The sequence below is a fragment of the Heterodontus francisci genome, chromosome 1 (assembly GCF_036365525.1).
Source record: "Heterodontus francisci isolate sHetFra1 chromosome 1, sHetFra1.hap1, whole genome shotgun sequence".
Classification (NCBI taxonomy): domain Eukaryota; kingdom Metazoa; phylum Chordata; class Chondrichthyes; order Heterodontiformes; family Heterodontidae; genus Heterodontus; species Heterodontus francisci.
The window spans coordinates 281,409,042-281,435,982 of NC_090371.1; the positions used below are offsets into that span (position 1 = coordinate 281,409,042).

At 42.6% G+C, this 26,941-nt stretch overlaps 1 protein-coding gene across 2 annotated transcripts in view; it reads right to left on the reverse strand.

The window, feature by feature from the left end:
• stpg2 (sperm-tail PG-rich repeat containing 2) overlaps positions 1–26,941 on the reverse strand; it is a 343,238-nt gene that overhangs the window by 275,850 nt on the left and 40,447 nt on the right. For both annotated transcript variants that reach the window (XM_068046189.1, XM_068046199.1), the window contains exons 6-7: positions 18,914–19,029; positions 17,819–17,927 (exon numbers count right to left, since the gene is read on the reverse strand). In XM_068046189.1, the coding sequence (XP_067902290.1) occupies positions 17,819–17,927; positions 18,914–19,029 (225 nt within the window). The remainder of the gene's footprint in view (positions 1–17,818; positions 17,928–18,913; positions 19,030–26,941) is intronic.

Sequence of the window (26,941 nt, forward strand, 5' to 3'; positions counted from 1 at the left end):
GGTAGGTTTTAAGCAGTGTCTTAAAGGAGGAGAGAAAGGCAGAGAAAAAGAACTTTTGTGCAAAACAACTAAAGTAGCCGCAAAGGCACCAACTAATTTCAAAACAGTAGCCTGTAGAAAGGCAGACCAGTGGAATATTACCATCGTAAATACACAGCATTAACAGGACTCTATGAAGTAAAACCATTTCATTTTAACAAATGTTATTTTTCCACAAGTAATGTGTCTGTTAGAATCGACTGGGATTTGAACCATTTCTGAAATGCTACCAGCAAAACACTAGGTGGGCTGAGCAAATGCAGCTATTAAGTGTTCAATATTTTCCATGGGATGTAGAAATGATGCAGAGACAGGTAGCCTAAGGCAAATTCTCAGTATTTTTGCTTGCTCTGTGTGAGATAACTAGCTGTATGTCCCTAAGTAGGACAACTTTGCCAGGTTCTCGGCTAGGCCTAGAGGGCAGCACTGCCAATAATGACCCATCTGCTAACCACTAGCAAGCAGCTAGCAATCTCTAATGAAGACAGATGGGGAGTAGCCTGGACTGCCAGCCTGCAGGTTACTAATGAAACCATCTAATGGTCACTACCTGCCACTTTTGACTGATTGATGACCACAGCATGAACTTGAAGGCAATGCCCATGACATTATGCGGTCATTAGTCATAGGGGGGACAACTGTACCCTTCACGCTGTCCTTTTCTGTTTCTGAAAAATGCTACATTTACTTCTATCCTTCGGTCATTTGCAGTAACCTTGCTCAGGCTGCTTGCAACAGAACCTCTGCAAAAATTTCATTCCTCAGAAATACTGATGGCTTAAACAAGTGGAAAAGACTTGGAGAAAGGTCAGTTATAACAGCAAGAACTATTTATTATGTGATCAAACTATTTGATGTCCTTGTTTGTGCTGCCATAATCTAGCAGAATTTACTCCATAGCAGCATAAATCATACAGCACAGAAGGAGGCCATTCAGTCGATCGTGCCTGTGTTAGCTCTTTGCAACAGCTATTCGATCAGTCCCTCGTCCCTGCTTTTTTTCTCCTCCTTCACATATAAGCCCAATTCTCTTTTGAAATTTGCAAGAGAATCTGCTTCTGCTGCCCCATGAGGTATTTGCACGAATGTCCCGGGAATGTCAGAGTGCAGAGTAGTTGAGTCTCACGTTGCCTTGACTAGCCCTGTATCTACTCAAAGCCAGCCAAAGCAACAGTGAAGTGACAACTTGCTAGCTCCAGTACAACAGCTGGAGCTCGCATCACTCTAGAATCCTACACACATCATAATTTCACAAGGAAATAGAGCTGGATAGAAGATGCAGGCAACCAGCTTGTGTTGGCTTTGTATACTGACCGCATAACAGCAGTGAAGGCACTTTAAAAATAATTAATTGCCCGTAACAAGTTGCACTTATATAATGCCTGTTCCATAGTAAAGCATCCCAAGGCATGCACAGTAGCCGATTATCAAACAAAAGAGATATTAGGACAGGTAGCCTAAAGCTTGGTCAAAGAGGTAGAATATAAAGAGTGCCTTAAAAGGAATCACAGAATCGTTACAGTACAGGAGGCCAGTCGGCCCATCGTGTCTGCACTGGCTCTCTGAAAGAGCAATTCCCTCAGTTCCATTCCCCTGCCTTCTCCCCATAACCCTGTACATTCTTCCTTTTCATATAACTATCTAATTCCCTTTTGAATGCTTCAATTGAACCTGCCTCCACCACACTCTCAGGCGGAGCAATCCAGACCTTAACCACTCGCTGCATGAAAAAGTTTTTCCTAATGTCACTTTTGCTTCTCTTACCAAATATTTTAAATCTGTGCCCTCTCATTCTCGATCCTTTCACAAGTGGGAACAGTTTTTCTCTATCTACTCTGTCCAGACCCCTCATGATTTTGAATACCTCTATCAAATCACCTCTCAGCCTTCTCTTCACCAAGGAAAACAGTCCCAACTTCTCCAATCCATCTTCATAGCTGAAATTCCTCATCCCTGGAACGATTTTCATGAATCTTTTCTGTACTCTCTCCAATGGCCTCATGTCTTTCCTAAAGTGCAGCACCCAAAATTGGACGCAATACTCCAGCTGAGGCCGAACTAGTGTCTTATACAAGTTCAACATAACTTCCTTGCTCTTGTACTCTATGCCCCTATTAATAAAGCCCAGGACACTATATGTTTTATTAACTGCTCTCTCAACATGTCCTGCCACCTTCAATGACTTATGCACATATACACCCTGGTCCGTCTGCTCCTGCACCCCCTTTAGAATTGTACCCTTTATTCTATATTGTCTCTCCATGTTCTTCCTACCAAAATGAATCACTTCACATTTCTCTGCACTAAACTTCATCTGCCACCTGTCTGCCCATTCCACCAACTTGTCTGAGTCCTTTTGGAGTTCTACACTATCCTCCTCACAGTTCACAATGCTGCCAAGTTTCGTATCATCTGCAAACTTTGAAATTGTGCCCTGTACACCAAGGTCTAGGTCATTAATATATATCAGGAAATGCAAGGGTCCCAACACTGATCCCCGGGGAACTCCAGTACAAACCTTCTTCCAGCCTGAAAAACATCCATTAACTACTACTCTTTGTTTCCTGTCACTCAGCCAGCTTCGTATCCATGTTGCTACTGTCCCTTTTATTTCATGAGCTACAAGTTTGCTCGCAAGTCTGTTGTGTGGCACTTTATCAAACGCCTTTTGAAAGTCCATGTACACTACATCAACAGCATTGCCCCTCATCAACCCACTCTGTCACCACCTCAAAAAACTCCAGCAAGTTAGTTAAACATGATTTTCGCTTGAGAAATCCATGCTTGCTTTCCTTAATTAACTCTCATTTGTCCATATGACAATTGATTTTGCCTCAAACTATTTTTTCGAGAAGTTTTCCCACCATCGACGTTAAACTGACTGGCCTGTAGTTGCTGGGCTTATCTTTACACCCTTTTTTGAACAAGGGTGTAACGTTTGCAATTCTCCAGTCCTCTGGCACCACAGCAGAGTCTAAGGGAGACTGAAAAATTATGGCGAATGCCTCTGAGATTTCCACCCTCACTTCCCTCAGTATCCTTGGATGCATCTCATCTGGTGCTTTATCCACTAAGTACAGACAGCCTATCTAATACTTTCTCTTTATCAATTTTACACCCCTCTCGTCTGACGTACCTCCTCTTTCGACATTGCCTGGGTTGCATCTTCTTCCTTGGTAAAGTCAGATGCAAAGTATTCAAGGAGCAGAAAGGTTGCAAGGCGGGGAGGTTTAAAGACGGAATTCCAGAGTTTAGGGGCTAGGCACAGTCACCGATGTGATAGCAATGAAAATGGGGGATCTAGAAGAGGCCAGAATCGGAGGATTACAGAGATCTCAGGGGTGGAAGGGGTTACAAAGCTAGGAAGGGGTGAGGCCATGGATGCTTCGAAAACGAGGACGAGAATTTTAAAATTGAGGCATTGCCGGACCGGGAGCCCATGTAGGCCTGCAATCACAGTGGGTGATGTGTGAATGGGGCTTGGAGAGGGTGAGGACATGACAGCAGAGTTTTGCATGAGCTCAGGTTTATGTGCTTTGGAGCATCTGACAATAAAATACAATATTAGAAATACAAGTTCCTTCCTTCCTACACGATATGCCATGTCAATCTATTGCCGGGCTCCTGCGGTAGAGCCAGCATAAAGTGGCAAGTGTAAATGGACAGGTGTTATTATTAACGTGTCAATCTCAATAACCAAGTTAATGCAGCAACAGCAAAAAGCTGCAATGCAGATTATTGAATCATAGTAAAGCACAGAAGGCGGCCATTCAGCCATCGAGTCTACACTGACTCAAACAGCAATCCAATAAGTCCTACTCCCCAGCTCTTTCCCCATATCCCTGAAAGTTTTTCCTCCTTCAGGTAGTTATCTAATTCTCCTCGAAAACTACTGTTCAATCTGTATTTAACACCCAATCAGGCAGTACACTTCAAATCCGTTGCACAAAAAAGCGTTTCCTCCTATTACCTCTGGCCCTTTTACCAATCACCTTAAATCTGTGCCCTCTGGTTATCAACCCTTCAGTCAGTGAAAATAGTTTCTCTTTATTTACTCTATCTAAACTCTTTTTGCTATTGAACACCTCCATCAAATCTTCTGTTAACCTTCTCTGCACCAAGGAGAACAACTGCAGCTTTTTCAGTCTATCCATACAATTGTAATCCTTGATCCCTGGTCATGCTACCATAAAGAGGAAGGATTGTCTTGGAGTACATTGTCTTTAAGGGATTCATGAACATTGTTTGGAACGGGTACAACTATCCTCCACTCCTCAAATGCAACTCCTTAATTCCCTACCATTTCTTTTCTCCAAAAGATTTTACGTTGCTTTATGTGCAAATTAACAATTTTACATTCCATTGAGTTGGGGCTGTGAACAGCAATAATTTTACAAAAAGATAGCCTTGCATTTATACAGCACTTTTCACAACCTCTAGACGAATCAAAGCACTTTACAGCCAATGAAGCACTTTTTGAAGTGTAGCCACTGTTATATGTAGGAAATGGTGCCGTCAATTTGCACACAGCAAGCACCCAAAAACAGCAATGGGAATGAATCTGATTTAGTGATGTTGCTTGAGGGATAAATATTGGCCGGGACACCAGGGAGAACTCCCCTGCTCTTCAATATATTTTCATGGGATCTGTTATACCCACCTGAGAGAGCAGACAGGACCTCAGTTTAACATTTCATCCAAAAGATGGCACCTCCGACAGTGCAGTCCTGCCTCAGGACTCCAGTCTCAGGATTGGGACATAAACTCACAATCTTCTGACTTACAGGCATAAGTGTTACCCAATGAGCCACAGCTGACAACTGTTAAACAGGGGTAGATAGAGCAACAATTTATATCAATAATGCTGATGTGGAAATTGCATGTTCTGAAATCAGGATACAATTTTGCTGAGATCAAGCAGTTTATAATAAGCCTTGTCATCAAGTCGAGCATGACAGATAATAGACTACATAATTATGATAAAATATCCCAAACAAGATACAAATGAGATTTAATAGATTGAAAAAATTATAAAGCGACACTAAACTTGTATTTGAGCCGTAGAAAATGGCCACAGATAAACCTTTTAAAATACTGATAAGGGTGAAGGTTTACAATAATAATCAGTGGTTTACATAGCAAAAAGGCAAGATTGATTTGTGTATTTTGGTTCCAGGTACAGCCAGATTTAGGCATTCTATGAAACCTAAGGCTGCAGAGATTTCCTGATTTTGTCAGCTGTGGCTCAGTTAGTCGCACTCTCACCTCTGAGTCAGAAGGTCGGGAGTTCAAGACCCTGTCCAGGACCTAAGCCCAATAATCCAGGCTGACACTCCAGTGCAGTCCTGAGAGAGGTGATGTCTTTCAGATGAGATGTTAAACTGAGGCCCCAGCTGTCTTCTCAGGTGGATGGAAAATATTCTATGTACTATTTCGAAGAAAAGCAGGGGAGGTACCCTGGTATCCTGGCCAATGTTATCACATTGCTGTTTGTGGGAGCTTGCTGTGCGCAAATTGGCTGCCATGTTTCCTATATTACACTTCAAAAAGTCCTTCATTGACTGTAAAGCACTTTGGGATGTACAGTGATCGTGAAAGGAGCCATAGAAATGTAAGTCTTTTTTCTTTTTTGATGCACAGCGAGGAACTCAGTATGGGGTTGGGAGGTGGTGAGGGGGTGGAAGAGAGATGAGGGTCTTCTGCTGCTCCTAAACGCAGCAACCAAATTGTTTGTTTCCCATGAGTGTGAGGCAAAGAAAAAATCATCAGGAATTCTAAATGAGAAGCTGATTGTTTGTGATGTTGATGTCAGGTACAGATAAGCTTTTGCCGTTGTCAACACCAGTCCCAGAAAACAGCTGTCATTATTGTCAATTACCTGTCAATTGGCATTCTCATAAAGAACATGTAACTCCTGTTAATCCAGGGGAAATCAACTAAGCAACTCAACTGTTGCCATGTGTTCATTAATTCCCAGTATTCTAACTAAAAGGGTTAAATTAGAAGGATAGGTTGCACAGATTAGGCTTGTACTGCCTCAAGTATAAAAGTTTAAGGGGTGAAATAATTAAGATGATTATAGAAGTTGATAGGGTACATGGAGAGAAACTATTTCCGCTATTGGGAGAGTCCAGAACAAGGGGGCAGAATGGTATAATTGGAGCCAGGTCAATCAGGGGTTGGGAAGTGATGTCAGGAAGCACTTGTTCACAAAATGGGTACTGGAAATCTGGAACACTCTCCCCTCAAAATCTGTTGAAGCTAAGGGTCAATTGAAAATTTCAAAACTGAGACTGATAGATTTTTGTTAGGCAAGACTATTAAGGGTTATGGAACCAAGACAAGTAGATGGAGTTAAGATACAGATCAGCCATGGTCTAATTGAATGGCAGATTTAGCTCAAGGGGCTGAATGGTTAACTATGTGTTCCTATGTTCCTAACTGGCCTTGTTCTGTTTTTTTTTCTGCCCTGGGAGTGTTTGGTGGATCAGTGTAGAGGCAGCTTTACTCTGTATCTAACTCCGGTTTTTTTTTAGGTGGCCTTTATACCCCAGGCCCCTTTTATGTATTTCATGTCGAGGGGGTCCTTATTCCTCAGGACCTCCCTTTATACATTTTATAAAATAACTTTATTAAAACAGATAAATAAACAAAACTCAAATTAAAATGCCATTCTTGGCGTCAATGATGCACGCAAGTCCCTGCGGTGCCCCACCGGTCGCGGAAGGCCTCAAGCGTACCGGTGGACACGGCATGCTCCTTCTCCAGGGACACCCGGGCGCGAACGTAACCACAGAAGAGGGGCAAGCAATCAGGGAGGAAGACCCCCTGATGGCCCGCAGCCTAGACCTATGAATTGCCACCTTGGCCAGGCCCAGGGGCAGACCGACGAGGAGATCCTCCCGGCTGACGCCCCTCTGCATCAGGTGCCCAAAGATCAGGAGCGTGGGGCTAAATTGCAGCCAGAACTTGAGGAGCAGCCCCTTTAAATATGCAAACAGGGGCTGCAACCTCACACACTCCGTATAAACATGGAACATGGACTCGTCCAGGCCACAGAAATTATAGGCGTGCCTTGTTCTATTGATGTGGTTGTCCAGTCTACAGCCACTGGGCGAAAAACCTATGGGATCGGGTGGAGAGTAAAATCCAGGCAGGGTATAAAAATCTTTGGGAGTTAGGTGCAAAACAGGAGTAGGAGTCAGCACCGTCAGTTTTTCGACAGGCAAGTTTCGTTAGAGTCTAGCAAGCGTGAGGGAAGGTAGTCTTGTAACGAAGCAGTGCATCCGCATTGAATGCAGGCAAGATGATGACAGTACATAAAGAAGCAGCATTCTGCCTTGCACACACTCATTCAAGGGTATAACAACAACAATTTGCATTCATACAGCACCTTTTACATAGTGAAAAATAACCAAGCTGTTTAAAAAGGAGCATCATCAAAAAATCTTTGACATTGATAGGTGACCCAATGCTTGGTCAAAGAGGTAGGATTTAAGGAACATCTTAAAGAAGGAGAGAGAGGTAAAGAGGTTTAGCAAGGAAATTCCAGAACTTGGGGCCCAGACAGCTGAAGGCAATTAAAATCAGGGATATGCAAGAGACCAAAGGTGGAGGAGCACAGATTAAAGGCCGGTTACACGACCCAAACCTGACAGGACCCGATGACATGTGTCGGGTTCGGGTCGGATCGGGTTGCACTTCCGGGTCCGGCATTCAGGCTGAGGTCAGGTCGGGTCGGACACACTCTATCGCAGGTAAGTGGCTCCACTGTTAATTTAATTCTTTGACTAGAAAAGTGGTTTTGTTACAGTTATTTTAAGCTTGTGCAGATCGGCAATAAAGTGAAAAACGGAAGATAAGTTAACTGATGGTCAGGTCGGGCTTGGGTCAGATGTGGTTCTGTCGGGCTCGGGTCCGGTTTTTTTTGCAGACCCGAGCAGGCCTTTAGCACAGATATCTCGGAGGGTTGTGGGGCTGGAGGAGATGACAGAGATAGGGAGGGGCGAAGCCATGGAAGGATCTGAAAACAAGGATGAAAGTTTTAAAAGAATCTCAACTGACCCAAGTTCTGGACACAGAATAACCAAGCTCAAAGTCAAACTAAGTTGAACATTCATCCTGATAAACAGCACATGTACACAACAGTAAACAACAGTTTGTTTTTAAATTGCAAAGTGCCAAATTCCCAGGTATATTTATTCTTTCTGTACAGCTGCTAATCAGGATTTGGGACTGTTACTTTAAGGCAACCGATGTTTAACAGGAAAAGGATAGTAATCTCTGCATTACTCTCCCAGCCACATACTGGAATAGTGAGGATTGGAAGCTCAAGGCATGGCTAGGCGGAGAGTGTCAGGAAGAGAGATTTAGTTTTATGAAGCATTAGCACTAGTTCTGGGGACGATGAGCGCTACTCCATAAGGATATTGTTGTTATTGTTGTACAACAGACCCTCCTAATTGTGGGAGTGAAATAAAAGAGGAAATCCAATCAGATTAGAGAGATCAACAAGAATAAAATAATTATTCTCAGATAGTTTTATTACCCACCCACTGGTTGGGGCAGAGAGGGAGTAACGGGGAAATAAAGGAATGTGGTAGCTCAGTCATTGAGCATATTCAAGGCAGAAATCCATAGATATCTGGATGCTAATGACATCAAGGGATATGGGGATAGTGCGGGAAAGTGGCATTGAGATAGATAATCAACCATGGGGAAAGGGTGGGAGAGTGGACTAGCTGAGTTGCTGTTGCAGAGAGAGCTGGCATGGACACGGCAGGCTGAATGGACACTTTCTGTGCTGTGCTATGATTTCATGATCCATTTTGCTGTGTGTTTCAATTAAATCCTGTAGCTGCTCACACACCGGTAAGGTCTTTTCCATTACACTGGAAGGGACAGTGACTGTGCCTTAGTTAACATCAGGAACATGGGCGGCACAGCGGTTAGCACCGCAGCCTCACAGCTCCAGCGACCCGGGTTCAATTCTGAGTACTGCCTATGTGGAGTTTGCAAGTTCTCCCTGTGTCTGCGTGGGTTTCCTCCGGGTGCTCCGGTTTCCTCCCACATGCCAAAAGACTTGCAGGTTGATAGGTAAATTGGCCATTATAAATTGCCCCTAGTATAGGTAGGTGGTAGGGAAATATAGGGACAGGTGGGGGTGTGGTAGGAATATGGAATTAGTGTAGGATTAGTATAAATGGGTGGTTGATGGTCGGCACAGACTCAGTGGGCCGAAGGGCCTGTTTCAGTGCTGTATATCTAAAAAAAAAAGATATTTCTGAAGGGCATTTTCTGAGACTTCAGGTGAGACTCATTGAGTCACAGATTTATTAACTTTCCAACACAGGCAACAGTGCTAACAAGCAACCCCACCCCTCCCCCCTCCAAGAGGATTAAACGAATTCAATTTACAGGTAAGAAAACACACCAGAAATTCTAAATTTTCTATGTGGGTGAAGTATCATGAAAAAGCAGATGCAAGTAAACAAGGCAAGACAAGTTGGCAAAGTTTATGGGCATTTTCATAACAAAATCCTGTTTCCGTGCTTAAATATCCAAATATTAAAAAAAGAGAAAACTGTTTAATAAGGATTGCTGATTTGTTTTCAAGATGTGGTTAACATTGACTGGACCATATTTCTTGCCATGAGAGGATGCTAGTGGGCCTACTGCTTGAATCGCTGCAATTCCTTATGGTAACGGGGCCTCACAATGGTGTTAGCCAGGATGGTGACCCAGTAACGCTGAAAGAACAGTAGATATCCAACATGTTCATGTCAGTTTGCTATATGACTTGGTAGGTAACTTGGAGGTGATGATATTTCCATGATAGTTATCATGACATTGTTGCTCTTGTACTTCTGGATGGTAGTGAAAAAAAAAAGGTTGTGATTGATGAGTTGCTGCAGTGCATCCTGTAGTGGAGTGGGTAGATATTGAGACCAGCGGACTACTCTGCTGTAAAAATAAAAGCAAAATACTGCAGGAAATCTGAAATAAAAACAGAAAGTGCTGGAAATAATCAGCAGATCAGGTAGCATCCATGGAGAGAGAAACAAAGGTTATGTTTCAGATCTGTGACCTTTCATCAGAACTATTCTGCAGGTTAGCATTGAGCTTCGAGGGTTGTGATTATACCCATCCAGGAATATGCTATCATACACCTGACTTGTGCCTTGTAGGTGATAAAGAAGCTTCAAAGGGTTTAAAAAAGTGAGCCATTCATCAGAGAGTCTCTGCCTTTTTCTTGTAGTCACGGTGTTGATACGGCTGATCCAATTAAGCTTTTGGTTAAGGCTGAGTGCAATAACATCAATGGTGGGGAGCTGGTGATGGTGCTTCCGTCAGGTAAAGAGAGTTGGTTGGGCTTGCAGTTGTTGGACACAGCATAACCTGGCACTTATGTGGCAAGAGTGCTAGCTTCCACTTGTTAGTGCAAGTCTGGATGCTGTCGGAGTCCTCCTGTAGACTGGTCCATTATCAAGAGGAGTTCTGAATGGAGATTAACACTGTGGAGTCATCAGCCAATAGCCCCACTCCCAACCTTATGCCAAAGGGATAGTCAGTGATGGAGCAGCTGAAGATGGTTGGTCCAGGGGCACTGTGCTGATGAACTCCTATAGCAATGTCCTGGGATGGCAGTGATTAGCCTTGACAATCATGACTATCTTCCTGTGTGTCTGGTCGGACTTCAGGCACACCATGAGCTCAGTTTTGCAAGGGCCTCATGTGATAGGCAAATGCTGACTTGACAAGGACCGATAATCTCACCTCTCCCTCTGGCATTTAGCTCTTGTGTCCATGTCTGGATCAAGCCTGTGGCAAGATCTGCAGCTAAGGTTCTGTTAGAATCAGCACTGAACATTGGTGAGCAGGTTATTAGCCAGCAGGCATCACTTGCAGTGTGTATCATCTGTAAGATGCACTGGAGCAACTTGCCAAAGCTTCTTCTGCAACACCTTCCAAACTCGCAAACTCTACCACCTAGAAGAACAAGGGCAGCCAGTGCATGAGAACACCTGCAGGTTCCCCTCCAAGTCACACACCATCCTGACTTGGAACTATATCGCCGTTTTTTCTCTGTTGCTGTGTCAAAATCCTGGAACTCCCTTCCTAACAGCGCTGTGGGTGGACCTACACCACACAGACTACATCAGTTCAAGATGATAGTTCACCACCATCTTCTTAAGAGCAACTAGGAATAGCTAACAAATCCACAGCCCATGAATGAATAATTTCTTTTTTAAATGATAACTTTACAACACTACTGATGATTGGGCGGAGGCTCATCAAGTGGTAAGTGGTTAGATTGCATGACAACGTGGAATCTTAGAAACTTACAATCCAAAAAGAGGCCATTCAGACTGTCACAAGAACACAAAAAAATAGGAGCAGGAGTAGACCATATGGCCCATCGAGCCTGATCCACCATTCAAAACAATCATGGTTGATCTTAGGATTCATCTCCACTTTCCCACCTGCTCGTCATACCCCTTGATGCCCTGAGAGACCAAAAATCTGTCTATCCCAGCCTTAAATGTATTCAACGATGAAGCATCCACTCACAACCCTTTGAAGTAAATTCTCCTCATCTCAGTTCTAAATGATCGGTCCCCTTTCCTGAGTCTGTGCCCCCATGTTGTAGATTCCCGACCAGCGGAAATGATCTCAGTGTCTACCCTATCCAGCCCCTTTAGAACCTTGTATGTTTCAATGAGATCGCCTCTCATTCTTCTAAACTCCAGAGAAGACAGGCCCAATTTACTTAGTTTCTCATCATAGGACAACCCTCTCATCCCAGGAACCAATTTAGTGAACCTTCGCTGCACTAACAACTCCAGCAACTCTGTCGACCTGTGCTGACTCTTTCAAAGAGCAGTCGTGCTTAGTTCCACACCTCCGCTTTTAGTCTGTAACCCTGTAAGTTCCTCATCTTCAAGAACCTGTCTGACTGCCAGTTAAAATTATTTATGGAATCGGTTTCCCCCCAGCTTTTTAGTTTGAGCGTTCCAGATCCCAGCAGCTCTGAGTGAAAAAGTTTCTCTTCATCTCCCCTCTAGATCTTTTACTAATAATTTTAAATCTGAGAGATCTGGTTATTGACCCACTCGCCAGAAATTTACCCTGGCATTTTTGCAGATAGGACATAACTGAGCAATTTTCCTCTTTGACGGGTAACTGCCAGTATGTAAACTACCAGCAAAAGCTGGGTGTAGTCACTTTGTCAAGTCAATAGGGATGCATCCGTATTCCCTATTAAATCCACCACTGATTGTGACCACATTGTGGATGCTTGGTGAATTGCTTCCCATTCCAAACAGCTCATAATGCATTTTTGGCATGTTATCTCAAAAGCCTCATCTGTTCTTTTTTTTAAAAAAAGGATTCACAAAATCTTCATTCAGCACATGAACTAAGCGTCGCATACTCCACATCTTGCATGAATGAAATATTAATAATTAATCCCCATTGTGTGCCAGCACTGTTTCAAGCTGGTCTTGCTACAAGTTGATTTACATGCCAAATGGTTTATTTTTGGCAATGCTAACAAACTTTGGATTGGACAGAAACTTTAAAAACAAAATGGCACATGCCTGACATTTTGATTTGGGTTGGCTATTTTTCATCTTCAATAGACATTTTACATGAAACCAAAATCACCTGAGAAGAAAGTGAAACAAGCATTTTCATTTTGAAAGTTCAAGGAAGCCAAGACCATCGGTAAACAATCAAATGGGAGATTTTTTTGTTTTTGTTTTTAAAAAAAGACAGTAATATGCAAGTTTTCATGTAAAGGATATCAAATTAATTATGTGGGTTTTTTTGCTGTTTCAATAATTAATACTACAATTCCAAATCTGTAGCTTAGTGTCACTGTAACAGCTGGGGACTGAAGCAAAACAGTGGTGCAGCAGCAACACTGAGAAAATATGTTTTGTCATTATATCTGCAATTGGATTGGCATATAAATGACATTCAAATTGCCTTGTAAACAGAGGAGATGGATTTGATAGCGTTTTAGAACAAGCCAAAATAAATTATGTATTGCACTAAGTCTGTTATTGCAACAAAGCAATTAATGTCATCTATTTCAAAAATCAAAATGACAAAGACTAAAGTAATTAATAGTTTAAAGAGCTCTGGTTTGCTTTTGTAACTGAACTCGACTACAAAAAAAAGTTAGCATTTCATTTCTCCTGTCCTCCTGGGAACGAGAGGTAAAATGCATAAAGTCTTAAAATTAAATGGAGAGTTTAAGGTGTCCATTGCAACACATAGGTAACTAGTTAACTCATTCATAAACATTCTAGATTAGGATCTGCAGACAGGCCAAGAGAAGATCAAACCCAACGAACTGCAACTGTCACATCTATACACATTCATTCACATTCTTCACAAACATACATTACATTAAATTAACAGCACAGAAACTGACCAACAGGTTTATGCCGGTGTTTATGCTCCACACAAGCCTCCTCCCAACTAAAAGATTAATTAACAGTAAGTCAATGCTTGGCTATACCAAAGAAACCTTTAAGATATAGGTATTTGTGTTAGAAATGTGAGTATATTTGATTTGCAGTGAGCACAGGCCTGCAAATGTCGTACCATAGTCTTACTTCACACAGTTTAACAGTGCTGATTGCCAAACATCTCTTCTTGCATTGGAGTATGAGTTTTCTATTTATTGTTCACCAGCTTATGCAACGCCATCTAGAAAACCATCATTGGCACGTACAGTACGGTGCCAATGTAATTCATCAATCAGATCCCATCTCCTTAAACTGGTGCATGTAAATTATTTTCAAGTGAAATGCTCTTATAATAGGAGTGAAACAAAGAAAGGAAAACACAATCGTTCTTTTATTCAATTGTCATGGTTTAATAGTGTTACTGATCGTAAACTGAAACTGCCACCTATTGAAATATTACCATATTATGGTTGACTTAGTTTAATTATACTGGAAAACACACAGCTATTTCATGCTGTCAAAGATTACAACCCTGTGCCAGATTGATTAAAGTTCATCAAATGATAGTCAGCAAGATACAAATAGTGCATGGATCACTTTGCCTCATCTTTCTAGATTCTGTACTGTGCGGTATGAATTTTATGACTTCACCGATTCTTTGCTTTAATGTTAACCCTTTTGATGAGGTGAATAGCATTTTTGCACAATGACTATCAATCAGGAGAGGGTGTAGAAGAGATTTGCTACAATGGTATCAGGGATGAGGGACTTCAGTTGTGCAAAGAAACTAGAAAAGCTGGGGGTTTTCTCCTTAGAGCAGAGAATGTTACAGAGAGATTTAATAGAGGTGTTCAAATTATGAAGAGATTCGCTAGAGTAAATAAGGAGAGACTGTTTCCAGTGGCAGGAGGGTCAGTAACCAGAGGACACAGATTTAAGGTAAATCGCAAAAGAGCCAGAGGGGAGATGAGGAGACAATCTTTTAAAGTTGTGAGTTGTTGTGATCTGGAATGCGCTGCCTGAAAGGGTGGAAGAAGCGGATTCAATAGTAACTTTCAAAAGGGAATTGGATAAATACTTAAAGGGGAAAAAACTGTAGGGCTATGGGGAGAGAGCAGGAAAGTGGAACTAATTGGATAGCTCTTTCAAAGAGCTGGCACAGGCACTATGGACCAAATGGCCTCCTTCTGTGCTGTATGATTAATTAAGATATAAGTCTGCTTTGGATTCCATTGGTAAGTGTGAAACAAGTTTCAGCCAGGGAAAGCAGGAGAGATGTTAAGAAATGATTAAACCTGTAAAATATTCCAATGATCTGTACACATCATCCAATTGTAATATAATCTCCCAGTCACTATTAGTAATGTAGAATCATACAGCACAGAAGGAGATCATTTGGCCCATTGTGCCTGTGCAAGAATTGACACTAGACTTGGAAGTATTGTGAACTGTGAAGAGGAAGAGGACATAGACAGACTGGTGGAATGGGCAAACAAGTGGCAGATGAAATTTAATGCAGAAAAGAGTGAAGTGATATATTTTGGTAGGAAGAACGAGGAGAAGCAATATAAATTAAACAGCACAATTCTAAAGGGGGTGCAGGAACAGAGGGGACCTTGGGGTATATGGCAGAAACATAGAATCATAGAAAACAGGAGCAGGAGTAGGCCATTCGGCCCTTCGAGCCTGCTCCGCCATTCATTATGATCATGGCTGATCATCCAACTCAGTAACCTGTTCCCGCTTTCGCCCCATACCCTTTGATCCCTTTAGACCCAAGAACTATATCGAATTCCTTCTTGAAAACATACAATGTTTTGGCCTCAACTGCTTTCTGTGCTAGCGAATTCCACAGGCTCACCACTCTCTGGGTGAAGAAATTTCTCCTCATCGCAGTAAGTTGTTGTACTGCAATTTCCTTCAGCACTGAACATCCTTTAGAAGTTTTAAAATGTAAAACAATTCTTAGGTTCATACTTCCACAAGAGGTAGGTTTTAAAAAGTGTCTTAAAGGAAGAGAGAGAGGTAGAGAGGCAGAGAGGTTTAGGGAAGGATTTCCAGAGCTTAGGGCCTTGGCAGCTGAAGGCACAGCCGCCAATGGTCATGCAATTAAATTCAGGGATGCGCAAGAGGCCAGTATTGGAGGAGTGCAGATATCCTGGAGGATTGTCTGGCTGGAGGGGATTACAGAGATGGGGAGGAGCAAGGCTATGGAAGGATTTGAGATAAGGGATGATAATTTTAAAGTACTGCACTGGATACAGGGTCTGTATGCATATGTGAAATCTGAAAAGTATGATACTTGGGATGTTTGTGTTTGATTACTGCAGCTCTGAGTAGATTGGCTGAGGCGGTGGTCCCCACTGTTTATAGCTGGTGGGTTCAAGCAAGCCGATTTGTCAGTGTTATGTGATGGCCTGTATAACGCAGTAGCATTTAATAGTTGAGTGCCTCCCGAATGGAATTTGAAGCTTTCCGGCTTGAAAGACTGCCAGAGAGATTTGGTTTGCAGCTCGTCGACTTTTAAGCTTTCCTTCTCTTGCTTTCCGAAGTGTTGCTGAAAAGTAGGGTTCAGTTTAAACAAGCCTGGTGTGGGATTCATCCCCGTTAAATGTCTAGAATTGCAGATTGTTACTCTGCTTCGGACTGTCCATGTTACCCTGCTTAAATGGCAGATTTGAAAGTGACATGCGACTCAACAAGTGAGACGATCGGGACAGCTTTCAAATCTGGGACATTTATTAGTGATGATGGACTTGAGCACAAAGTCAGTGGAGAGGCAAAAGAGTTTTTCTCTTTGCTTTGGTCAGTCTTTAACTGGCTGGGGTCGGGGTTTGGGTGGGGATGCGGAGGGAAGGATCAGGGGAATCTCCTTCAGAACCATGCAAACATTTGTTAAGGATTCTCATCCGAACATATGACACGTTAAAATGAAGTCTGCACCGATAAGGTTCTTTTTACTACTATCGGTACAACTCGATGAGTTGTCTTTGCAGTACTGATGGAGTGCTGTGCTGTCTTTTAGATGAGACATTAAACTGAGATCCCATCTGCTCCCTCAGGTGGGTGTGAAGGATTCCATGGCACTATTTCATCGAGCAAGTTATCCCTGCTGTCCTGGCCAATATATATCCCTCAATAAACATCATTAAGAAACAAATTATCTGTTCATTATCACATTGCTCTTCACAAATTGGTTGCTGCTTTTCCTATATTACAGCAGTAACGACACTTCAGAAATACTTCATTGTTTGTAAAGCGCTTTGGGATACGTTGAAGTCGAGAAAGGTGCTTTAGAAATGCAAGCCTTTCTTTCTATTGTCCATTCACCCTTGAAGTCTGGGATCAAATCACGTCCAATAGACAGGAGTGTCATCGTCCCGCTAGCTGTAAAGATCCTTTACAAAATGACTAAGTAGACTTAGCTCAGCTCTTAGTAAGCACAAGTTTGTAGCCAGCTTCAGTTCTGGAGCTAGCACCAGCTCAAATAATGTGAGGTGAATGGTCTCCTTTTGTGCTGTAATTTTAATGATTCTGTGATAAGCTTACAAAATAAAAGTTCCCCCAATTCACATTCTTACTCAGAGGGAGCACATATCTAAAGAAAGTACACAACAGTAAAATTCTTCCCGATGCAACAAAGGCTTCTCATCCGATGTTCAGGTTTTAGCACGTTGCTGGGGGAAAGAGTTTTACATTCAACCTGGGAGAACTTGATGCTGAGATCGACAGAGGTCAGGCTGGGTTGCAATTTTAAACTAACCTACTCGTCAGGAGACAGAGGCAATTGGATGTAACATTGCTTTTACATCCCAGCCGGCTTTTACTCTCCACTGACATTGAGGGAGATTACTATCAGCAGTGGTGTAAAAACAGGCATTCTGCTCAACCCCATGGGTTTCCTGGCCAGAGAGTTAGGTTAAAATTTTTCCTGAGCTCTGAATGCCTGAAGTTGGACAAGCATTCCCTTGCCCTGAAATTGACATCATCCCTCACTTCAACCAATTCTGAATGGCCACACTGCACTATACCCAGATTTATTGCTATTATTACATGTCACAAGAAGACTGGCTTCTACATTTTGACAAAAGAGGCTATTGGAATTCGTGACATGGCTGACATTTGTGAAATAAATGTGCACTGTGATATAACAAATTGTCATTGGTTGTTGCTTGACAGAATCATGTAACTGATTCAAGTTGCTCCGCTGAGGAGTTAAAAGTGTAACAGAAGCTGGATAACACCTAGAAATATGAAAAATGAAGAAAGCAACATCAGTTTCTCCAATAATCTTCTTTTACCTTCCTTTCCTCCTCTTGGACAACTGCTTCAAGATATCGGGGAATGTAAGACTCATATTTTTGATCTTTATTCTTCATGTTCAGGTTTTCGCAATAAATGATATTGTCCCTAAAGCACAAAACAGCCCAGATATTTAGCTAATGGTTTTGAATATACAGTATTTATATCTATATTACATAGAATTGTATAGAATGTACAGAGCAGAAACAGGCTATTTGGCCCAACTGGTCCATGTCAATGCTCCACACAAGCCTCCTCCCATCCCTCTTCATCTCACCCTATCAGCATAGCCTTCTATTCCTTTCTCCCTCTTATTTAGCTTGCCTTTAAATACATCTATATTATTCACCTCAACCACTCCCCGTGGTTTCAGATTCCACATTCTCACCACACTCTGGGTAAAGAACTTTCTGCCCCATTCTTTATTGGATTTATTAGTGACCGTCTTATATTTATGACCCCTACTTTTGCTCTCCCACATAAGTGGAAACATCTTTTCTACGTCTACTCAATCAAACCTATACAGAATTTTGAAGGTTTTTATCAGGGCAGCTAGTCCTAGTTTGTTCACAATCTTTACGGAAAAATAGAACCTTTCAGTTCCGGTATCATACTTGTAAATCTTTTTTTGCACCTTTTCCTGCATCTCTATACCTTTCCTATAAAAAGGAGACCAGAACTGCTCTGGGTACCCCGTATGGTCTCCCAATACAAACTTAACAACTTCTCTATTATTCAATTTTATCCCGCCAAAAATTAACCCAAATGCTTTGTTTGCTTTTTAAAATGTCCTTATGAACCTGCATCACTACCTTTTAGTGATTTGTGCAGCTGTGTATATATTAAAATCCTAAAGTAAACAGTTACAATAGGAATTCCGCCATCCACAATTACCTGTTAGGTAACAGACCTGAAACGTTAACTCTGCTGCTCTCTCCACAGATGCTGCCCGATCTGTTGAGTATTTCCAGCACTTTCAGCAGGAATTAATTAACAGGGATTTCAAAATTACAAGTAACTAACAAATATCCTGCAAATTATGAATCACAAACATGACAATCATTTAATAATTGTGAGAGTAAAATTATACTGACTTCAGGATATCATATGTCCCTGGTCCAGGGCCCTCGGGGATTTTAAAATCAATCCGTTTCGATGTCCGGTTACCGAAATGCACCCCTTTATATTGCCGAGTCGGGTATGGCTCATTCTGAAACAAAAGAATCACGAAATTCTGAATGAGATCCAATTAATTTTCTTACACTAAGATAAATCTCATCAATACAAATGATAGATTAAGCATTTGGAAAAGGCTTACACTAATATTTATCTCTCAGCCAACATCACTGAAACAGATTATCTGGTTGTTATCAAAGTGCTGTTTGCTGGAGCTTGCTGTGTGCAAATTGGCTGCTCCATTGCCTACATTCCAACAATAACTATACTTCAGAAGTACTTGATTGATTGTAAAGTGCTTTGGGACATCCTAAGATCTAAAGGCCTGCTCAGGTCAGGAAAAAAAAAGCCCGACCCGAACCCGATAGAACCACATCGGACCCGAGCCCGACCCAGTCCGAGTCCCTCCATTTTTTTCCCACGCCCGATCCAACCCGACCCAACCACCGGAACGTTCACTTTACCTATCTTCCGATTCCGAATCTGCAGGAAGCTGCAGCATGAGTGCGATGACATCATAGAGACGCTCACTCGCTCACTGCGCAGGCTCAGAGCTCCCCTCCTTGACATCCCGGACTCCCAGCTCAAGTAGGCTTTTCAACTTTTGACACTTAGTAAACTCAACTTCCCAGCAGAGCAAATGTAATACTTACTGTGTGGGCCCGACCGGACCTGAGCCCGAAAGCTGGATCTGGAAGAGCGACCTGACCCGAACCCGACACATGTCGTCGGGTCCTTTACTAAGGTCGTGACAGGCACTATATAACTGCAATGTTATCAGTGACCGGATCATCTGTTTTAGTGATGTTGGGTGAAAGATAAGTATTGGCCAGGAAACTGGAGGAACGTCCCTGCTATTCTTTGAAGTAGATCCTTCGTTGCAGGATTTTTTTTGCTCGGTAACAGTGCACAGTGGCGCAGTGGTTAGCACTGCAGCCTCACAGCTCCAGGGACCCGGGTTCGATTCTGGGCACTGCCTGTGTGGAGTTTGCAAGTTCTCCCTGTGTCTGCGTGGGTTTTCTCCGGGTGCTCCGGTTTCCTCCCACAAGCCAAAAAAAGACTTGCAGGTTGGTAGGTAAATTGGCCATTATAAATTGTCACTAGTGTAGGTAGGTGGTAGGGAAATATAGGGACAGATGGGGATGTTTGGTAGGAATGTAGGATTAGTATAAATGGGTGGTTGATGGTCGGCACAGACTCGGTGGGCCGAAGGACCTGTTTCAGTGCTGTATCTCTAATCTAATCTAATCTAATCTAATTAAAATATGTTCATCAAGTTAAATTAGATGAATAAGCACTTACCTTTTTACGACAGCCGTCCCACTCTGATATTCCGGCCCGCTGCCGGAACTTCCGTGCCTTCGGACCTCCATTCAGAGATCCGAGGCAGAACACTTGTTGGGAGGGGGGAGGAGTGATGTTTTCAGGGTGGGGGGGGAGGCGCGCGGGGAAAACTCTTGCTATTGGTTGAGTGGATATTGGAAAGGGGTTTAAGGTCAAAGTTAATAAAGTTCAGAGGGGAAGTTCGGAATTGGATGAAAAGTTTTTTTTGGGAGGGGAGAGGGCAATAAATAAATTGTTTGGTCACTGGAGGGGTGGAAGAGGGGATTTGATCTTTTATTAAATTTTTAAATTAAACTGTAACATGCATTTCACTTAAAAAATTATTACTTGGAAGGGCTTGAAGCTCGTTAAAGATGGTGCCTGTGCAGTGGTGCTGGACGCCATTGCCGGGGATGGAGCGCCCGCCCCCTCTACGTCAACGGGGGGGCGGGCGGACCAGCCCCTCCATGTAAATAAGCCGCTGCGCAAAGTATTGCAGTGGCTCCACGGCGCACACCTCGCGCATGCGTAGGGCCGTTTTTGAAGCTCGCTGGGCACTTTAAACATTCCGGCTGGGGAAACACTTCTTCATGCAAAGGGTGACCGCATTTTCGAACTCTCTTCTACAAACGGCAATTTAAAACTGAGACTGATAGGTTTTTGTTAGCCAAAGGTATTAAGGGATGGGTATATGGAGTTAAGTTGCACACCAGCCATGATCTCATTGAATGGTGGAATAGGCTGGAGGGGCTGAATGGCCTCCTCCTGTTCATATGTTCCCAACCTTCTGACTCAGAGGTGAGCATGCTAAGTAGATCACACTGAGACATGGCTGGCACTGTTTTAAATGCGCTTCCCACTGTAGTAGTGGGCCTAAAAAGCATAATGATGCACAGCATCCATGTGTCCAAAGCAATATGTCATTCTTAACCACCCACAGTCCAAGCTCCCTACTGTAGTATAAAGGGTTAGTACTGAACTTAGTGAGACCAACCCCTCCCACTGCAAGAGTGACGATGTAACAGTCACAGAGGATATGCTTCTGGAGAAGAGATAGCGTAGCACAGAGGATGCTAGCTTAGGAGGCTTGTGGAGAGTGTATATAGTAAATGTAAAGAGTTGTTGGTTGACTTTCTATAGAGTCTAAGACTTTCTCTACAATGCCCTGCAACGCTACTAATACAACAACAATACATAATATGGTGGCAGCTGTAAAACAACAGTAAAACAATGGTTAAAAAAACAGTAAAACAGCAGTAAAGCAACAGTAAAACTGTGGTGAACAACAGAGAAATTTAAAGGTAAATACTAGCCCGGTACAGTAAGAAAACAACTTACCTGCAGAAAAGACTGTGAAGAGCTCCAGAGCTGCAGTGAGTCAGTGCACAGAGATACAGGCTGCACCACAGAAGCGTGGTGGCCTGCAAGTGAAATCCAGCGATCGGGTGAGTCATGATACCAATGGTTGGGGATCGGGTTAAAAGTCCTTTGAAAGGTTGAAGTAATTTTCTAAAGGCATTGTGCTCTGAAAGTGGAAAATAGGCGGGAGCGCCCGGAAAGCACAGGAAACCCCCCGCAAACAGCAGGGACGCCTCCTATAAAGCAAGTAAGCCTGAAAAAAACAAACTAAATTTTCCAAAAGGGGAACACCCTAAAAAGCCTATTAAAACACCTAGAAACTCCTGAAAACCATGGGAACACCTCCATTAAGGCAAGCAAGCTGAGAAAAAAGAAACAGAATTTCTGAAAGAAAGGGAACACCCTAAAAAGTCTATTAAAGATGCCTGGAAGCTTCCACGATCAAGAAGGATGCAATCAGGTTCAAAATTGGTCCTTATAGAGGAAAAGGGTCCTAAGATTTATGATTGCTTCTCAACTCCATGCCAAATCAGAAGTGGAACAAGCGAACACCATTTTATATTCAGCAGGTGTGATCGTGGACGACGTAATTGTCCTCCAAGAGATCACCGAGGCTTCCGATAAAGTTGAAGAGGGACACCAAGCATTTGATAAATATTTCCAATCTTCACAGCAATAAAGTTTTGGAAAGAGCTAAATTTAATAAGCGAGTGCAGAAGATTGGTAAATCCGTAGATTCCTATATTAATGATCTGTATAGATTGGCAGAAGGTTGCGAACACAGAAAATTAAAGGCAGAACTAATTAGAGACTGGATAGTCATTGGCCTAGCTGATGAATCCTTATCAGACCTTTTGAATCCAAGGGAGACGTTACACAGGAAAAGGCCAGATTGTAAGACAGGCTGAAGTTCGCAAACAGAATCGGGCCATTCTACGAGCTGAAGACAAGCTGTGGATGAGAAGAAACACTTCATGGAAAAAAAAACACATACAGGTGAGAAGGTGCTGGTGTCACAGTACTGTCTGACAAAGAGCCATGGATGATGAGTCATTGCCTACAACGGGTGGGGATACAGCATGGTCAAGGCAGGACACAACTGAGAGTAAAGGGCAAACTCCAAGCAACTCTTCAGCATAGAGTGAGACAACTGGTCTTGCATAATCAAGAATTTTCCTTACTGAGTAGAAACACATGCTTAGAACTGCAGCTGATTAAGACGATAGACTAAGTCAAGAAAACAAAGTTAAATAATTGCTTTCAAACAAAATTCCCAAAGCTTTTTACAGGGCTTGGAAGACTCAAGATGGAGTACAGAATCACACTGAAGGAAGGGGCCAGGCCAGTGTGTATCTTCACACCAAGAAGGATACCTCATCCATTGTTGGCCAAAGTCCAAGAATAATTGGAAGAGATGACAAGAATGAGCGTTATCTCTCCAGTGACGTGCCCAACGACGTGGTGTTTTGCCGTGGTTCCTGTCATAAAGCAAAATGGAACTCTGCGTATATGCGTGGATTTAATGCAGCTCAACAAAGCAGTCTTCTTCTTTGGCCTCCTTATCTCGAGAGACAATGGGTAAGCGCCTGGAGCAGTAGTGTTGAGATTAATCCAATGTCCACAGTTGATGACAATTTAGCAAAACTCTCTCGGAGCACCATGTTTATAAAACTCAATGCCAATAGTGGGTTTTGGCAGGTACCCCTAGATGAGACCTCAAGATTATTGACCACATTTATAACACCTTTTGGGCAGTTTTGTTTCAATGGGTTACCATTTGGAATAACCTCTGCACCAGAGATTTTTCAACGGTCTATGTACAACATCTTAGAGGGGTTCAAAGGAGTTATATGCCACATGGATAACATCCTGATACATGGACAGTCAGTAGAGAAACACGACCAAAAAGTTCGAATGGTTCAAGAAGGGGGACTAATTCTAAACAAGAAGTGCGAATTTTCCAAGACTTCAATTCGTTTCTTGGGACAAATAGTGAGCAGTGAAAGTATAATGGCAGATCCACAGAAGACAAGGACCATTGCAGAATTTCCTACTCCTACTACTGTTCAACAGCTCCAGAGATTCCTGGGAATAGTAAATCTATTAGCAAAGTTCATACCTCACTTAACACAAATAGCTGATCCACTGACAGAACTCTTCAGAAAACAGTAAGCATGGTGTTGGAATTCCTACCAGGAACAAGCATTCTAGAAAATTAAAGAGATGCTTATTTCTCCAGACATCTTGGCATGCTACAACCCTACACTACCTGCGACGATAGCGGCAGACACCTCCTCAGCTGGGTTGGGCGTCGTACTTTTTCGGGAACAACCTGATGGTTACGTAGACCAATATTCTACACATCAAGAGCTTTGTCAGAAACAGCGACACACTATGTAGTTATAGAAAATGGAGCTCTAGCTGTCACATGGATATGTAAAAGATTTTGTGACTACATCGTTGGATTACGTGTCATCATAGAGACAGACCATAAACCTTTGGTATCCTTGTTAGACAAAAAGGAGATGGCAAAAATGCCTCCAGGTATACAAAGATTTCATCAAAGATTGATAATGTATATGTATGAGACAGTATACATCCAAGGGAAGGCTGATAAGTGGCAAGTAACATTCGCGCCACACAAGTGCCAGGCAATGCCTATCTCAAACAAGAAAGAATCTAACCATCTCCCCTTGACATTCAATGGCATTACCATCGCTGAATCCCGCACTGTCAACATCATGGGGGGTTACCATTGACCAGAAACCCAGAAACTGAACCGGAGTAGCCATATAAATACCATGGCTACAAGAGCAGGTCAGAGGCTAAGAATCCTGCGGTGAGTAACTCACCTCCTGACTTCCCAAAGTCTGTCCACTATCTACAAGGCACAAGTCAGAAGTGTGATGGAATACTCTCCACTTGCCTGAATGGTGTAGCTCTAACAACACTCAAGAAACTCAACACCATCCAGGACCAAGCAGCCCACTTGACTGGCACCCCATCCACCACCTTCAACATTCACTCCCTCCAACACAGACACACAGTGGCAGCAGTATGTACCATCTACAAGATGCACTGCAACAATGCACCAAGGCTCCTTAGACAGTACCTTCCAAACCCGTGACCTCTACCAACTAGAAGGAGAAGGGCAGCAGATGCATGGGAACACCACCACCCTCTAGTTCCCCTCCAAGCCACACACCATCCTGACTTGGAACTATATCGCCATTCCTTCACTGTCAGTGGGTCAAAATCTTGGAACTCTCTTCCTAACAGCTCTGTGGGTGTACCTACCCCACAGAACTGCAGCACCACCTTCTCAAGGGCAATTAAGGATGGGCAATAAATGCTGTCCTAGCCAGCGACTCCCACATCCCAGAAACGAATATAAAAACAAGGGAAGTTACAATCGTCAGCCGATACATTATCAAGTGCAACAGTAGACCATCCAACACAGGAGGACATGAATTTTGTCTGCAAGATAGAATCACATTCGCAATATACAGCACAAAATTAGCCAGTAAGCACACAGAAGTTGCGAGAAATATGACAAGCCCAAAAAGCCATGAAATGCATTTGCATTGGACAGTATTGCACATAAGGGTGGCCACAAAAAAGTTTAGGAGGGAGAACAATGAAGATGTTCCATGAGTATAGGAAATACTTTATCATAATCGATGACTTATTAGTTTACAATAACAGAATTGTTATTCCTAGTTCAATGAGATCTTCAGTATGGTGGCCTGGAATATCTAAGGACATTGGGACCATGATCTAGAACTGTCAGACATGCACAATACAGAACGGCACAAACCTCTGCTAACTACCCAATTTCCAACTAGACCTTGGCAAAGGCTAGGTATGGATTTATTCATGTTTAGTGGGAAGGCATATATAATCATCATCGATTACTTTTCAAGTTGGATAGAAGTCCAAAGATTACATTCTACGACCACTGAGTACTTATCAGAATTCTTCAAGGCATCTTTGCAACACTTGGGATTCGGGATGAAATATTATCAGACAACGGACCACAGTTCGTGATTGAATGTTTTACTCAGTTGGGGGTGAAGATGGGCCTTTAGCATCTCACGAGCTCACCGAGGTATCCACAGTCCAATGGTGAGGCAGAACAAGTGGTGAGAAGCATAAAGTCATTACTAAAGAAAAATGAAGATCTTCCAATCTCACTCCTAATTTATTGTTCAGCGCTGTTAATGTGTGGATTATCACCAGCAGAATTGCTGATGGGCAGGAAGTTAAGAACACAGCTTCCAGTGTTGCCTAAGAAATTGAATCCTGGATTGAAGGCTCAATACTGCGAGAAAGTACGAGATAGGGAAAACTCTGACCGAAGGCTACTAATACAACAACAACACAGACACCTACCAAAGTCAAAGAAGTGATAGAAATACTCATGTTCAATAAGACAAAGAGTGACTCTGCAGTTTACAAGAGAAATGCAACAGAAGTTGCCTTTGGGTCTTTACTCTGTATCCATGAGCAATGTTGGGACATCATTAATTTTAAGTATGTTTCAAAAAATTGCTGCTCCTAATTGCAAGGGAATCAATCCTGCTCCATTACAAGATAAACTCCCATTAATCCAACAAACCAGTTTGAAAGTAATTGCTGGAATCCTAATGAACACAGTCTCAGAATAAGGGGTAGACCATTTAGGACTATCGTAGGAAATAGGAGCAGGAGTAGGCCATTCGGCCCATCGAGCCTACTCTGCCATTCAAACAGATCATGGCTGATCATCTACCTCAACACCACTTTCCCACACTATCCCTATATCCCTTGATGTCATTAGTATCCAGATATCTATCAATTTCTGTCTTGAACATGCTCAATGATTGAGCTTCCACAGCCCTCTGGGGTAGAGAATTCCACAGATTCACCACCCTCTGAGTGAAGAAATTCCTCCTCATCTCAGTCTTAAATGGTCTACCCCATATTCTGAAATTATGTCTCCTGGCTCTAGACTCACCAGCCACAGGAAACATCCTACGTACATCCATCCTGTCACGTCCTGTAAGAATTTTGTAAGTTTCAATGAGATCACCTCTCATTCTTCGAAACTGTAGAGAATACAGGCCCAATTTCTGCAATCTCTCCTCATAAGACAATCCTGCCATCCCAGGGATTAGTCTGGTGAACCTCCGTTGCACTCCCTCTATGCAAGTATATCCTTCCTTAGATAAGGAGACCAAAACTGTACACAATACTCCAGGTGCGGTCTCACGAATGCTTTATAC